Source organism: Bidens hawaiensis, unplaced genomic scaffold (assembly GCF_021521415.1).
Source record: "Bidens hawaiensis isolate Kalapana, Puna unplaced genomic scaffold, B.hawaiensis_p1.1 tig00075029_1, whole genome shotgun sequence".
Classification (NCBI taxonomy): domain Eukaryota; kingdom Viridiplantae; phylum Streptophyta; class Magnoliopsida; order Asterales; family Asteraceae; genus Bidens; species Bidens hawaiensis.
This window is the reverse complement of record NW_027503022.1, coordinates 9,121-24,731: the sequence shown is the minus strand read 5'-3', so window position 1 is coordinate 24,731 and position 15,611 is coordinate 9,121. Positions and strand designations below refer to the sequence as shown.

Below are 15,611 nucleotides of genomic sequence, written 5' to 3'. Positions count from 1 at the left end.
GAAGGAATCGAATGTTGAAATAGTCACAAATTTCATTGCTTAAAGAAATTCATTGGATTTCAAATTCCTCCCTCCCCCAACCAAGTTCAATTTTACAAAGAAAAACTTTCCAATTCAATTCCATGAAATGAACTCAACCTTAGTTTCGTTAAAAACTTTTTGTCGCACAAAACCCCAGTGGCTGCCCTCCGTTAACAAGTTTTCTTAAATAAGTGCCAGGCAACCACTAAGATGTATTGAATAATGAGAAGCATGAAATTTAGACGTTTATACCACAAGATCCAATAATGTACTCTCTTGACCTAGATTTCAAAGGATCATTCAACCTCCTCTTCAGGTCACACACTGATGACGAGTGTCTGGATTGGGTTCCATACTACTGCAAGGCCCGGCGCCAACAACCACAGCAGCAACACACAACAACACAGGTTGTCCACTTGTTCGTAATGTTCGATAAATTATAAGGTGATCATTGCGGCAAAATTTAACATTACTTCGCCCTTTACTCATTATATAAAACTTAGGCTTTATACAATTATACGTAGAAACTCACGTATTGATGAAAGTATGTTACATACGATATCTGGGGCGATGAATTTAAGTATATATAACATAATTATTTGGGATTTTTTTTAAGTTGTCTCATGAACTCATGACTCCATGCAGTCCAAGATTGCATGCACTTTTTTTTGTTCTTTTAAATATTAGCAACAACAGCCATGTTCGTTGATACTAGCTAGAATTAATTGTAGGATAAAGTAAGCTGCATGGAGTGTTAAGCAACTAAACAAAGACCCACGTACACTTATTTAGATCGATACTCATTAATTATTACATTGCATGCATCTATGTGTCTTATTCTTCTTCTTATTCAAGTGTACATACATTGTGTAGAAATAATACATACGCACTTAGATCGATGCATGCTATGGAAGCCGGCCGGCATATGCATTTGGTGGTATTAGAACCCTAACGCACACGTTTGAGATATTCTTTAATAGCATTAGAATGCCAACCAGTGTTGGTTAGGATTTCCAGTAGGCTGATACAGAATGATTTGTTTAAGAGACACATCACTCTGGCGGACATCCATAACAAGCCGAGCATTAGGGTTTAAGATGGTGCCGTCAGGCATGAAAGCCCACCGCTGATTTCCCCAGCCTTGGCATTTAAGGAGGATGATGAGATCCGAGCTTTCATGGCCATCTGATGTGACACAGAGAGTGCGGTCGCTGTAGAGGCGAATAGTGCTATCACCATAGAATGCCCATTGTTGCCTGGGCTCGTTGCCAATAACACACTTTGCTAGCCAAACACCGGCGTTTTCACCGTTGGCCTGCAAGCACATTTCACGAAACCCACTGATATAACTTATGGTGGGTTCAGTATAGTTTTCAGCAGTCCAAGCTTGCCTTGAAGAATTGTTATCCTCAGCTACCGTGAGCGTGGTCCCCTGAGTGGCGGACTCAGCTGCTATGACAAGGCCTGATCTGGGATTCGTGATGGTACCAAGTGTGTCATAAAGAAACCACTTGGTGGCATCAGCCACAGCTGTATCACAATCGTATATCATGATATAGTTTCCAGAGGCATAACCATAAGTTGTCAAGCATTTTCCATTGGACCGGATGGTGCCATCAGATTTGAATGTCCAGAGCTGGTTACGTAGAGCACTTCCGCATGGCCACAAAATAATCGGATTCCCATCATTGTATTGGTTATCTTTCACGCTCATGCATTGTCCATCCCTTCCGATGATATTTGTGGTCGGCTCAAAATACGGACACTGCTGCTCATCATCAGCAGCCCCAACTGGCATTCTTATTAATGCTGCTTTGGGGTTACATGCGTGCAACATTAGAGCCAACCATGCACGTTGCAGGGATCTTGCTACACTGCTGATTTCAACAACTTGGTTTGACACACTTCGAACTTGAACGACCCTAGGAAAGACTCCAACCTCACCTGACAGTTGGATCTGCTCGGATAGATCTGACCATCTGTTCTCCATACTTATGAAGTAGGCGTCTGGTAGGAAGTTTTCACTTTGTTCATTATACATTTGTCGTAGGATAAAAAATTCAATGTACCTTATCCTTACTGCTTCTGCCACCATTTGAATTATCACCAACACCGCGGTATCTTGAGACCTTCCGTAATATAAATTTTGGATGGCGATATTTAGGGCACCGTGTCCAAGAGGAGTAGTCTCTCTACTTGGAAGACTTCCATAGTTGCCAGTGAAACCTAGCCGATCATGAGCATATTGTGTGTTGGGGAAAGCCTGCAGCAATAATGCTTCGTTCGCCTCATTGTCTCTTAAATAGTGTAATGTTGGGCGAAGAGTACTGCTACTCCGGGTCTCAACATAACCCACCACATAGGCATTCTCTGTGTTGATTATTACAGTGATAGTTTCGCCACCACTGTTCTCAAGTTGAACCTGGATGTAACGTTCTTGAAGAGGGATATCGGTGGAGGGCCGTGTTACCTCAATGCCATGTACGTCGATTCCGCTTGCTAGTCGACTACGTAGTTGTGTTAAAAGCCTTACATAGTCTGAATTGTTGGGTTGGGCTCCGTTGTTGTAATAGAATTTATTATTCTTGTCATCTTGAGCATCTGTCACAACACCTCCAAGGTGAAGGCAAATTGCAGCAAGAAGAACAAGAAGAGTCGCTAATAGTCTCATCGAGTACGAGTTATAGTTAAGAAAGATGATGTTTTATGGATTGTGAATGAATGTCAATGTGTTTGGTTGCTTGATTTTATAGGCACGTACGTCGGGCCAGCTTAAATCACTAAATGATCGAATAAAACACGTTTTAAATGAATAAATTTATGTCGTTTGTTTGCTTTTTACCCTTCTTTCTCTTCAGGCACTAAATGAATAAAATACGTTTTAAATAATAAAGTCCTCAAGCACATTGTCCAGAAAACAAAACGTCACCCATGACGTCTTCAAGCGACAAGGAAGATATCCTTAATGATTAATTAAAAGAAGATATTTTCCTTGACGATTAATTAAAAGTGGTCCCTACTGATAGCGGAAATGACACATGAACAACGACTAACACGGTAACTGTTGAAGTCTCGGTTCAAAACCATGATCGGTAACCATCGGGTCGGAGATAGGGAATGGGTCAGGACCCACATCGGTCATAGGATTTGGAGCCCTATATTGATGGAGGTTAAACCGCCCATGCATGCTGAATTAACCCACGTTCACCACCACCATTAGTTTATTATTAATATTTTTTTAATATTTGTTATTGCAACTTTATTTCAAGCTTTTTCTAGTTGTTCTCTTTGCTTGATAGGTGGTACATTAGTTTCCAGTTTTATCTAGAACCTAGAACGTGGGTTCATGTTGCCTTTTGTTTTTCTATACGCAACAAACGGTTTTTGTTTTTTGGAGGGTGGTATTTTATAATAAAAATTTTGCATTTGTGTTTTCTCTTGTGAGTAACCGGTTGTTTATCCATTGCTAATTCAAGTGTAGCAAGCTTGAGTGGTGTTCTTTGGAACCTAATCACAAGTTTAGGTGGTGATTTCTGTATCCTAAACTCGTGTTAGATTGCTCCTCGGTTTGATTCGGGTGGTGATTTCTGTATCCCGATCGATCGTCGCCTATCCATTTCAATTGAATTCTTAAAACTGCTATCGTTCATACTCTGATATACAACACCTACCACTATAATAATTATCGAGAAAATGTGATCCACGGGAAAGTTACCAACTTTTCAAGATCCATCCATCCATCCACAACCGTTCGAAAGAAAATGCCACTTTACTAATTGTACTTTTATTTTTATGTTTGAAGTCCGACTGTGAAAGGGTCTATATATATAAACCCACTGTATGTATTGTAAATGTGTGCTTTTTTTGAATATGAAAATTTGAAGTTGTTTTGATAGAATCAAAACCTTCTGCGGGCGGTTATAACCCATATCCTTTACAAAAAGAAAATGATGATTTAAAAAAAGAATTAACAAGTCTTAAAGAAAAACCAGAAATCCAAGAGTTATTGATTCAGAACCAAAAATCCAAGAGTTAAAAGCCATGATGCAAAATATGGTAATTAACGAAGGAGATTTTATTATCTATCGATAATGATAGTAGCGATGATGAACAAGCTCGACCATTCCTCGGATTTGATGGTATACCTATATGGAAGGAGAATCATCTAACCGATGATATAATCGAGGAAAAGATGAAAAACATTTTTATCAAAATCAATATTTTAAAAATGAAAGAAATAATTGGCCCTGATTCAGTGAATCAAGGAGATGATGTCTTAAACAAAGACTATCAAATTAACCAATTCGATACAATCCAGCATTGGATAACTCGAATGGCTCTATTAATCCAAATCAATGACAACATTCAAAAAATGAAACGACGAAAATATGTGGATGTGTCCATTTCGCACCGTCAAACCCAATTGGGCCGTTACCAACTAATAATGTGGATGTGTCCATTTCCCGCTGCATTTCTACCCATGAAAAAGAGTAAGGAGTCTGCTAAGGTCAGGATTGAATACTTCTTGCCTATTAAAACTTCGGACGGGAAGAGCCGTGTCCTGATTACTAAGGAGGATCTGCTGAAATCTGCTAAGGTCTATACTCTTCACCTCTATGGTTACTTCTGATGTGCTAAAAACAGTCAGTTAAAACTAACCAGATTAAGCTAAGTAATAAAAACCTAGACCTAAGACTCAACTAAACAATCACCGGCAAGTGAACCAATCGATTGTACTACAGCTAAGTAAGTCCGGAATATCGAACCCACAGGACTCTACTAATTTGTCACACCCCCATCTTGGGCCTAGGAGTGTGGTCAATAGTTGGTACCACTTTTGTAAATAAATCAGAGTTACGGTTATTAGCGGAAGTCTTATAAAACATAAGGATCGAAATTATAAATATTTACATTACAAAATACGAGACGATAGTCTCGTTTTAAGTTTACTTGTTATGAGTTTTTACAAAACCACCACATTTTAATATTTAAACAAAATTATCCGAGCTATCGGATTCTTGAGCTTCTTCATCTTTACAAGCTCTAATCTTGATTACCTGCAAAATGTTATAAAATACGTCAGCAACGAATGCTGGTGAATATGCTGACGCTAAAAATATTTTCTTTACTTAATCATCCCTCGAGACCACGTAAGTCTCGGCCCATCTTGGCTTAGCAATAATTAAGTTAAAACAATCTCATTATAAACTCGAGTCTCTACACTAGGTCACCTCAGCAAAACACCCCAGCGTTTCGACATAACTTAGGTACCATAAATATACACATGGCCAGTCTCACTCGGACGTAACTTAGGTCCGGCCCATCGTGGCTGGAGGTCGTGACCAAGCGTGGTGCGATGTGCCCACTGCGTTCCACATATGTAAGGATCCAGACAAACGTATACCACAGCCTGAGGGCTAGGCTTATACTCTTATTTACAATGTTTTAGAGACACTTAGTCTCATGTAAAGTTTTACACATAACACGTTTTTTTATTTGAAAACAAGTTTGTAAAAGTGGGGCGTATTCACCTTTTCAATGGGATCGGCTTCCAACACCGTCCGTGAGTCTTTCTCTTGCTGTCTCGCACCTATAGTACGAGTATAACTTTTGTTAGTCGAATACACGATCCGGCTGAAGACCTTTAGTCTTATTTATCTCGATGAACCTTTAGTTCATTATCTCATTTTACTTTAAAACCTTTAGTTTAAAAGTAATCTTTATAAACCTTTAGTTTATTTATAAAACCCTACGTTTCTTCTTCTTTAAAAAATGTATTCTTTTCTTTATCATTTAAGTATTCTCATTATACTTTAAATAATATCTTTCATAACAAAGAATAATCATATACATATATATTCACATATATATTTCATTTTTCTTTTCTTATTTTCTTTGTTATATATTTCTTTTGTTTATCGAGATATCGAGTATAATCTCGACTTAGGGTATTAAGCCTTGATAATATTTTATTATTATTTTATTCGGGCATTATGCCTACCTTTCTTGGCTTATAGAATCCCTATTTACTCGAGCAGCACTTCGACTTTATTTTCCTTATCAACACATGCTTGATCAACCCTTTGCTTGGACACGCGAATCGAACTCCAACACTCCTAGACACGCACTTAGAGATGATCTTCGGGACGTCGGGGCAGCACCTCCTTCTTGTTTGGAATATGGTCAGGAAATGGTATGATTATCGAGGTATAACACGTTTATCGAGGAATCAGGACACGGTTATCTAGATGGATCGAGGGCACGAACTTCGAGGTTTAGTGAGAGGTTAGTGAGAAAGTAATGTGTGTGTTTTGGGGTGAGATTATGGAGAACCCGTGGCCTACTATTTATAGCCAAAATTTTGATCCCGTCGCTGTACGCGACGGGCCTTGGCTTAGCTTGACGCGTACCGCGACATAGGCTTGGCCAGTCACCACTAGACCTGCCACGTGGCAGACATGTTGCCACGTGGCGGCAGACGATGCCACCGTGTGCCACGTGGCACACGTGTCACAACGTGTCAGACACCTCCTTCTGATCCATCGCATATCGCGATGGGTCAGGAAAACAGAATTTTCAATTTAGACCCTGGAGTTTGGAATTTGGCAAAATTTGTCCCTTGACTTTGGAAATTGACATTTTTGGCTCGATATTTTCCGTGATGTTACATAATTACGTTATTTGACCTAATTAAACTCAATTATAGATTACAGATATTTAATTATTATGATGATTGGGGGGGTTTTAAACTATTAATTAAACTAAGAAAACAGTTAACTATGAAAACAAATAGCAAGCACGAAGTCACAAGATCAAGAATCAATGAGATAAGAAATCTACCTAGGTAAGAATCCCATGTATCAACTATCGTCAAGCAATGGACAAATAACATGATATGAAACCGACCTCTAATCATATTCATCTAATAACCCTAAAGGACCCTCGAAACAATCAAGTGAAACCCTAAAAGATGTTTACTAGATTATTAAGCAATCGGTTAAATGGAATTCATTACAGTCATCAATTAGGTTCAATTCATAGTATCACAGGCAAAGCAATCTTACGATAAACCTAAACCCTAGATAACTTGACAAGCAAATCATGACATCATATGCAAGAATCAAACAATAACCAGGCAAGCAATTTTACAATAAACTAAACCTAGCATGTAATAGATCAAGACACACGATTAACTCCTCACCTTACAGCTATTGGAATCAGTATGAACATTCAAAACCCAAATTAACCATCAACATGTTTCTATGATCTAATAGGCCTATTCAACCATAATAATCAAAACACCAAGTTAAGATTAAACATGAATCCTAATCTCTAAAGAACACAATCAATAAAGAATCAAAATCCATGTGAAACAAGATACGATAATCATTAAAGGTAATAAACATGCATCAACATCATGAAAGCATAAACAAGTATTTACTATAAATTAAATAAAACCATAATTATAAAGAAAGTCCAAAGCAAGATTCAAGCGTCAACACATTCATCAAACCTAGGTAGACATGGAGTCTAGCCTAGAATATCCATAATCAAACATAAATACTCAAGATAAAAGAACAAAGGAGAAATCATAACAAAAGACAAACAAGAACGGAGAAAAAGAGTGATAAAACCCATCCTAATCCTTCCTTGAATGATCTCTTGAAAGCTTGATAATACTCCCTTGATTCCTAGCTCCAATCCTCTTGATTCCTCTCTCTTTTCCTTGCAAAACGGCTGCCAAAAAGTCCAGGGATCGATCTAGGTTTTCAACCAGAGGCTTATAGTGAAATCCTTAAAGAATAATAAAAACATTCTGGCCCGACACCCTCTAGATGCTGCGCGACCAGCCTTGGACTCCCTGGTCGCGTAGCGCGGCGTGGTCCAGGGAGGGCTGCGGATTTTGTTGTTTATTTCCTTCCAAAACTTGTAAAATCTCCTCCTTGAAACACACGTAATCTTTGGAACCTTCTAGACTTTGTATCCCTTGAGCTCCAAGCCTCTCAAACTCATGCATTACATAGCAAGATTAGAGACCAATAACGAACTAAAACCCACATAAAATGATAAATCTTGAACTAGGGTTTAACATGCATGAACTCAAACAATTAAAACATGATAAATGTAAAAATCAAAACTCTAAAACTTAAAAGATAATCCAATGATGATTAAAAACTAACTTGAACCTCACACGAAATAATGAAATGAACTAAGGTTCGGACACCAACGAAAAGATAGAACTCATAAACTAACAAAAACATCAACTTCTTAATGTTGTAACCCTCAACTAATAAAGATCAACAAAAGATGATAAAACTATTAAAACAATTACAAAAACCCTAAATTATGATACTTAACAGGGGATTGAACAATGTTTAATTAACTGTATATAAAATATCCCCACACTTAACCTTTTTTCGTCCTCGAAAAAGACTTATGCACATGGAATCATAATTAGAAAATCAGTTAACAAACACTTAGGTTAATTTAATTATTAGACAAACATAAAAGCGGTGATTGTCGGTATTGCTATCCACATAAACCCATGCCAAGATTTTTACCGAAACAAGAAAGAATTAAACAATTATAACAGACAAGTGGGACCCACAATCAAGAACCATAACCAATCAGATTTTACCGAACCATGCCACCCCAACTTGACTTAAACCTCAAATCAAACGATCAAAACAGTTAAAGCACATATGAATAAGCTAAGACGATCAAGAGTATTGTTTATCCACCTAAATCTAACATGAAAGTTTACAAAAGTAGCCATTAGATACGATTAAGGTGTATATTAAAACTAACTAGCAAGTGTTCCCCACTACACGATATACCCCCGTTATCAAGCAACACCTCAGGTCCATTACTACCCGTGATTTTACAAGTTTCCATCTGTCGGCTTACATACGTCGTGTCTCAGGTAGGGTGTCGTGTCTCAGGTAGGGTTTTTCGGGACCGCGCAAAAGAGGACCACGTATGACTAACAACGGAAATGATCTTTGATCATATTTATTCTTTTCACTTCATTTTTTTAAAAGTGAGGCAGTAAACTGCGGGTTTTATTTGCTTAAAAGCTTTAATATTTCTAAATATCCGAAGGTACCCAAATGATAAACCGTAAAACGACCCGTAGTCTCCGGACCCGAGGCATCCCATCAATACAGGAATTAAGGCTATAAAACCATACATCTATGAAGTGCTAACCACTAAAACTAGAAAGCACTGAATTTAAGTTTATATCACAGGCTACTAAGGTAAACCCTAATGTCAGACCTACCCAAGCATCGTATAATAACTATTCGCATAAATCAAAAATATTTAATACAATCAATTTAAAGTGAGGCTTGAGTATGACCTAGTCTTTCATCTCTTTTTTTAACAGACAAGACATGTTTCCCACTAAAATCAATTTCAATAAAGATATCAATCTTGTTCTTTCAATTTCAAGGCTGAACCTACCGACAAATCCCAAAACTTAGTATGTTTACCCATTATTTATCTCATATATATGTATAGTTTGAAAAACTGAAATTCCAATTGTACTATCATTTTCCATTTAACTCATGCAAACATCTAAGTCAAGGACTATATTTTTCAAATTTTTCAATTTTTTTTATATATAAAATAAAGAAAACAAAGACTCAAAAACAAAAGACAGACTTGTCCCCATCCCCACACTTAAAATTTGCATTGTCCTCAATGCAGGAATAAGGACGACTCTAAAATAAAAATCAAACTAAAAATAAACTAAAAACAGGTAAAACAGGTAAGAGATATAAAGGAAGCGACTTAGCTGGTAATAGCAATACAATCCAAATAAAGCCAAAAGCCGACAACCAAAGCTGCCATCCAATCCATCGTGCTAGCAAATCCAAACTCTAGAGCTCTCGTACACGTGGAAGCGGTAAACAATCACAAACAAATCTATATAATAGTCTTATCGACAAACACAGTCGATAGACATTAGGCATCAAAGTTCATAAAATCAACAAACAAGTGCAAATAAAATAAAACAGCAAAAAATTTATACTTTAACTATTAAGTGAATATATAGTTAACAAAATGATCATGTATTTTATACAGTTGCAGTTTACATTAAAATTACACAAATTACATAACTAAGATTACACAAATTTTCCAAATTTGAAATCAATCTTATATAAAAATTTATGCACAGTTGCTTGAATCCCAGTTTAAAAATCAATTTGTAGTTTACCATACAAATCTAAATTCTTCGACAATGATGCACCTTTTATTTGCTTTAATTTGCAACTACCTATGACTTTAAAATTTTATTATAACAAACTTGCAACATCATTTTAATATTTCTTTATTTTCTTATATCACCATTAATGTTAACGAATGAATCGATTAGGATGTACATATAATAAAAACAAATTTGAATTCATATATTGAATTGACTTAAAAGATAATGACCAAATATTGAAATAACTGGAAAAAAAATGAAGAGGGCTATAAGACTGACAAGTGGCAAAATAAGGATAGTCTTTTATTAGAATAGATAAATTTTTATGGTGTAAGAAAACCCGTTATCTTATTTATACCCTATTATTTTGTATGACCTTCATCCTCTTCGACGTTGGAGATAGTCTTATGCATATTAAAAATTGAGCTACAAAGTAACCCCCCCCCCAAATCAAACAACACAAACATTAACGGTTATGTGTAAAGCCAATAAACATTATATACAGGCTCCAAAAGATTTCGATACAACACAAACCATATGTATTAGACCAATCGTAGTCACAATGTGGGAAACACCACCACCTCTCATCCTATTGGATGGTTTCTCCCCTTGGTCCCACCAATATTTTCAACTAGCGAATCTCTACAATGTTGGGATAGTTTTTGAAGGCCAAAACGCCCCCAAACGCCAAGGGGAAGGTGTTCTCTGACATTTTGGACCAAAACATCGGCCATAACTTTCCGCTACGCAAAAGTCTTACATACTTAATTATACTACGAGCCTCAAACATAGTACAAATAAATTCACTGTAGCCAAATGTTGTTCATTTATGTTTTATATAAGGTACAATAAGAAATAAATAGCCACCAAAATAAATAATAAAAAGTATATTTTGAAGAAAGGTCGGTTGAAGTTTGAAGTGATAGAAAACGTATTAATTAAAACCCCAACGGTCATCAAACACCGACGACACAATTACAATCATTCTCATTCAGTTCGTGATGTATTCCGTTCACCGCCCATTTAGCGATTGCGAACTCAAACGTTACCGACGGTTCAATCCAAGATCGGCTCGTTGGCTTGATCTTAGGCTACTTTAACTTCAAAATCGAGCTTGAGCCTAGCTGAACTGCGTCATTTAATTTTGATCTCGAGCTTGAACCACCCAGGCTCAACTCGTGAATAACCATAGTGTAATTTCAAAACAAAAGGCAATGACACATGGAAAGAACAACTAATATACCAATGGGCATTATATACTGAAACCTATACTCGGAACCAGACTCGATTTATACTAGGTAATACATGTCCTTGGAACCGGTTCCATACCCAAAAATTGGGTATTCAAATACTCGTATTTAACCCAAACGTGATGCATAAGGTATGTTTTTTAGACATAATACCCGGTCCCGACCCAATAAACGAATCATACAAAAACTAAAACGGAAGATCGGATTCGGTCACTCAAGATTTTGGTCGGCCGGTTCTTTGCAATTGACCTAGACCGAATTGTAGGAAATGATCTAGATATGATTCAGTTGAACCTTATAATCGATCAATAGATGAATCCTTAACCAGTGGTTCTTCGAAGCAGGTAAATATTCATCCTTTTTTGTTCTTCATACTCGATTTTGGTGTATATGTTAAATTTGGTACATGATTGTTCAAGTTTATTTGATTACCAAAATATGATTAGTCAATTTTTTGTTCTTGACTGATCGATATAAGCTTTGATTAATAGCTTCAGTCATAATGTCTTCCAACTGTTTGATAAAATGTCAGTGAACTTGTTTTGGTATTCACCTGCCTTGATTGATTATTCGTGAATCCAAATGATTTGTTTAATAGTTTGTGCCATGTATTTAAATAGTTTTCAAAACACATTAGTCATTATATATGTTTAACCAAGAAAGAAATTCAACAATTATTAAGATGTAGTGAACCAATGCAACTAAAAGCTAATGAAAGTGTAAGTTCATTTTAGTTGTAATGAGCATATTGAAAAAAGAAAAAAAATTCAATGTCTCTCAACATATAATGAAATAAAAGTAAGCACTAAATGGCCACAATCGCCTGGTAATCGACTTCTGGATTACCCGACCATCTTGTAGATCTTTTAATGTAATTTGAAATATTATAAAGGGTCCCATTAACCACGGATAACGAGCCATTATTTTAAGTTAACATGTCAAAATTAACTTTAATTATTATCGTTCACACTTAACCCATAAACAAGACAAAGTTTATGTTTCATAAAAGTGTAAAATAACCAACAGAGGGCAAATTTGTATAAGTGTAAAATACCCAACAGAGGGCAAATTTGTATGATTTAGTAAACTCTTAACGTGTCCATTTAAGTTTTTAATTTACGGATTAATAAATTGTTTCATGTTAACATGTCAAATTTCGGTAATCAAGTATACATGTTAGTGAAAGTATGATTATGCATTATGAAAGCATGATTGCAAGCTATGAAAACATGATGTTAATGCACCATGTTTTTGGTTAAATAATCCAAGAATCTCAAATATGAACTATATTGACTTTTTGGTCAAATAATCCAAAGTAAGATGTTACTGAAAGTATTGACAACGAAGGGTAATTTTGATGAGTTTACATGTTTAAAGTTTTTTAGCCATTATTTATATATGCGTGTCATCTGAACCCCTTAATGGCATGCAATGCGTGTCGTTAAAAGCATTTTTTCTAGTAGTGCCCAGAAACAAACTATTTGAAGTTACTTGTGTGTTGTGTTGGTGAAAGATTCGAAGACGAGAATCATTTGTTTTTGTTTTATAAAATCTGAAATAGAGTATTGGTTAGTTTTTACAATCAAACTAGAATCATTTTTTCTAGTTTTTTAGCCATTATTTACAATCATTTTTTTGTTTTACAAACTATTTGAAGTTACTTGCTGTGTGTTGTAATTGATTTTGCGTTTTTGATCTGTAGTAGCTTCATAATTATGTTTTCTATTTGCATTTCTCAGGTTTCATACGATATTTCCTGGATGACATCTTAAGTTTGAATTTAATTTGTTTTTTATTTTTAATTTGTGCTTAAGCTTTCATTCATGTATATATAACTGAGAAAAAGGCTGAAAAGTAGTGTAAATTTGCTCTTATTGTCGCCTAAATGCGAGCAGGCTCTCGAGCTGAAAGCGAGATCGCTTTTATGTCTAAGAAGGTATAAGGGCGTTGCTGATATGTTGCAGGATTATATACTGAGTCTTAAAATGTGTTATGATGATTCAGCTGAGTCTTGGTCATCGTCGTCTGTTTCAGTTTCTCCATACGGAAGCTGGCAATGTACAGAGCGTGTTAAGTTGTTGGCCTTGGACAATGATGAAGCGTCGTCGTTTAAGTGTTTTTCGGTTTCGGATTTGAAGAAGAAGGTTAGGAATGGGATTGGGAGGAGATGTGAGAAAGAAGGTCAATGGAGGTAATTGACTAATTTAATTTCAATGCATTTTGATTATACACTGATTAGCTTGTTGATTACAGTTAATAATCATCATCCACAATTATTAAAGTTTCATGGTTAAGTTTGTTTTTAAGGTGAAATTACCAAAGTGGACATGTTTCAGTGGTCACCTTTATATTTTAGTAACTGGGTCAAATGTATTTTGTTATAACTCAGTGATTTCTAATCGAGTCAACTCTGTAAAATTTCAGGTATCTGGTGTTAGGTCAAGCATGTTGCCATCTGGATATTTATGGATTTGAAAGTTTTAAGACAAACAGGTGCTTAACTGGTACGCCTTTGGTTTCATCATTTAGACTAGGAGTATTTCATTACTGTTGCTTTTTATTCTTGTTTAACATAAATTCAAATCGGACCTATGCAGTTTCGAGCAGTTTTGCATTAATCTTACTAATGAGAAACTGCAGCAACATTTTAATCAGGTCTGTGAAGTTTTATCCGAGCATGTTCTAGTGCAGATGTAATCAGAAGACAAGGAGCAGTGCCAAGAAAACCGACGCCTTAGCTAGTATATAGGTAGTCGTTATTTTGTATATATATAGGTATAGCTTATTTTGCATATATCTTACAAAAAGATGGATAGATTTGCTTAAGTGAATATTATTGTTAATATAATTTGTTTCTTATTTTGTTTTGTCATGCTTGTTTACAGCTATTTATATTACTGCACAAAAAATAAAAATAATTATATATTGCCTAATTACGCAGTATTGGCCACATGGAAACACATTAAATAGGTGTGGCCAAAAGTAAGACAATAGCCACACTTCAAATTACAAAAATTCGAGTCAATATGATATGATTAGCCACACAATACATCATTATGTGTGACTAAAAGTTTGACAATAGCCACACTTTAAATTGCGAAAAGCATTATGTGTGACAAACGGTAAGACAATAGCCACACTATAATCTACAAATGAGTGTTTGAGTGACAAGTAAACATTTTTTGCCACATTTAATGTAACATCCGGTGTCTATATGATACAATTAGCCACTATTATTAAATTCAAGTGGCCATTGCTTTGCTATAGCCACACAATATAGGTCACAATGTTCGCTTACCACAACCCTATTGGCCACATTATTATAAAATTCACGTGGCTGAAACATGAATTCATGTGGCTCTATTGGTGCAATGGTCGCACCTAGTAAATAGTCATGTGGCAATTTTCTACCGTTTAGCCAAACTTATTGGAGAGGCTTCTTAATGGCCAGCAACTAATGTTCGTACCCTTTAGCCACACTTATAACCACATAAGGCCACTAAAAACAGTTTGTGGTCGTATGATACCTACGATGTCGCGACCTTTAGTCACACATGACCTGAACCAGACGTGTGTGGCTAAAGGCCTATGGCCACACTTTTTTCGTGTGACCGAAGGTCATTTTTCACGTAGTGTTTGTGGCTATATAAACCACACCCCTCATTTGCTAATCTTTGTTTTAACTCAATTCACGAAAATTCTTTGTTTTGCTCTCACTTTAGTGTTCTTTGCTACCGAGTTTCCAAGTTGTAACATTAGGTCCCAAACACCATCAATATTGTCCGTTTTGCCTAAAAAGATCTTGCATATTTGTTTTTTTATTGCGCATGTGGAGCCTTCCCAAGAGGGTGTTACACAAGTCTTTCAAATTCTTATTCTTTGTTGCATTCCTTGAGTAATTATAGCATTATTTTATGGACATATCCATCGCTTATAATATCATACTTGTATCAAAATTCATTTGGTAGAAATGTATGTTCATAAAAAATGAACTTTGTTCGTTTGTGAGACTAGTCGATCAAAGTTTTGGATTTTTCATAACTTTGATTTATAAAAACATGATTCCTTCATCTCTAAAATTCTAAAATGATATTTTCATCATGACCGAACCAAATCCGACATTGTGTTGA

The 15,611-nt window shown here is 35.9% G+C and overlaps 1 protein-coding gene across 1 annotated transcript; it reads right to left on the bottom strand.

Annotated features, from left to right (window-relative positions):
- Positions 1-988: 988 nt before the first annotated feature.
- LOC143606502 (ribosome-inactivating protein SNAIf-like) lies at positions 989-2,779 on the bottom strand. The gene has a single exon (XM_077082256.1). It carries the CDS (start codon positions 2,690-2,692, stop codon positions 1,004-1,006), a length of 1,689 nt encoding a protein of 562 aa, XP_076938371.1. The 5' UTR covers positions 2,693-2,779; the 3' UTR covers positions 989-1,003.
- Between the last annotated feature and the right edge of the window lie 12,832 nt (positions 2,780-15,611).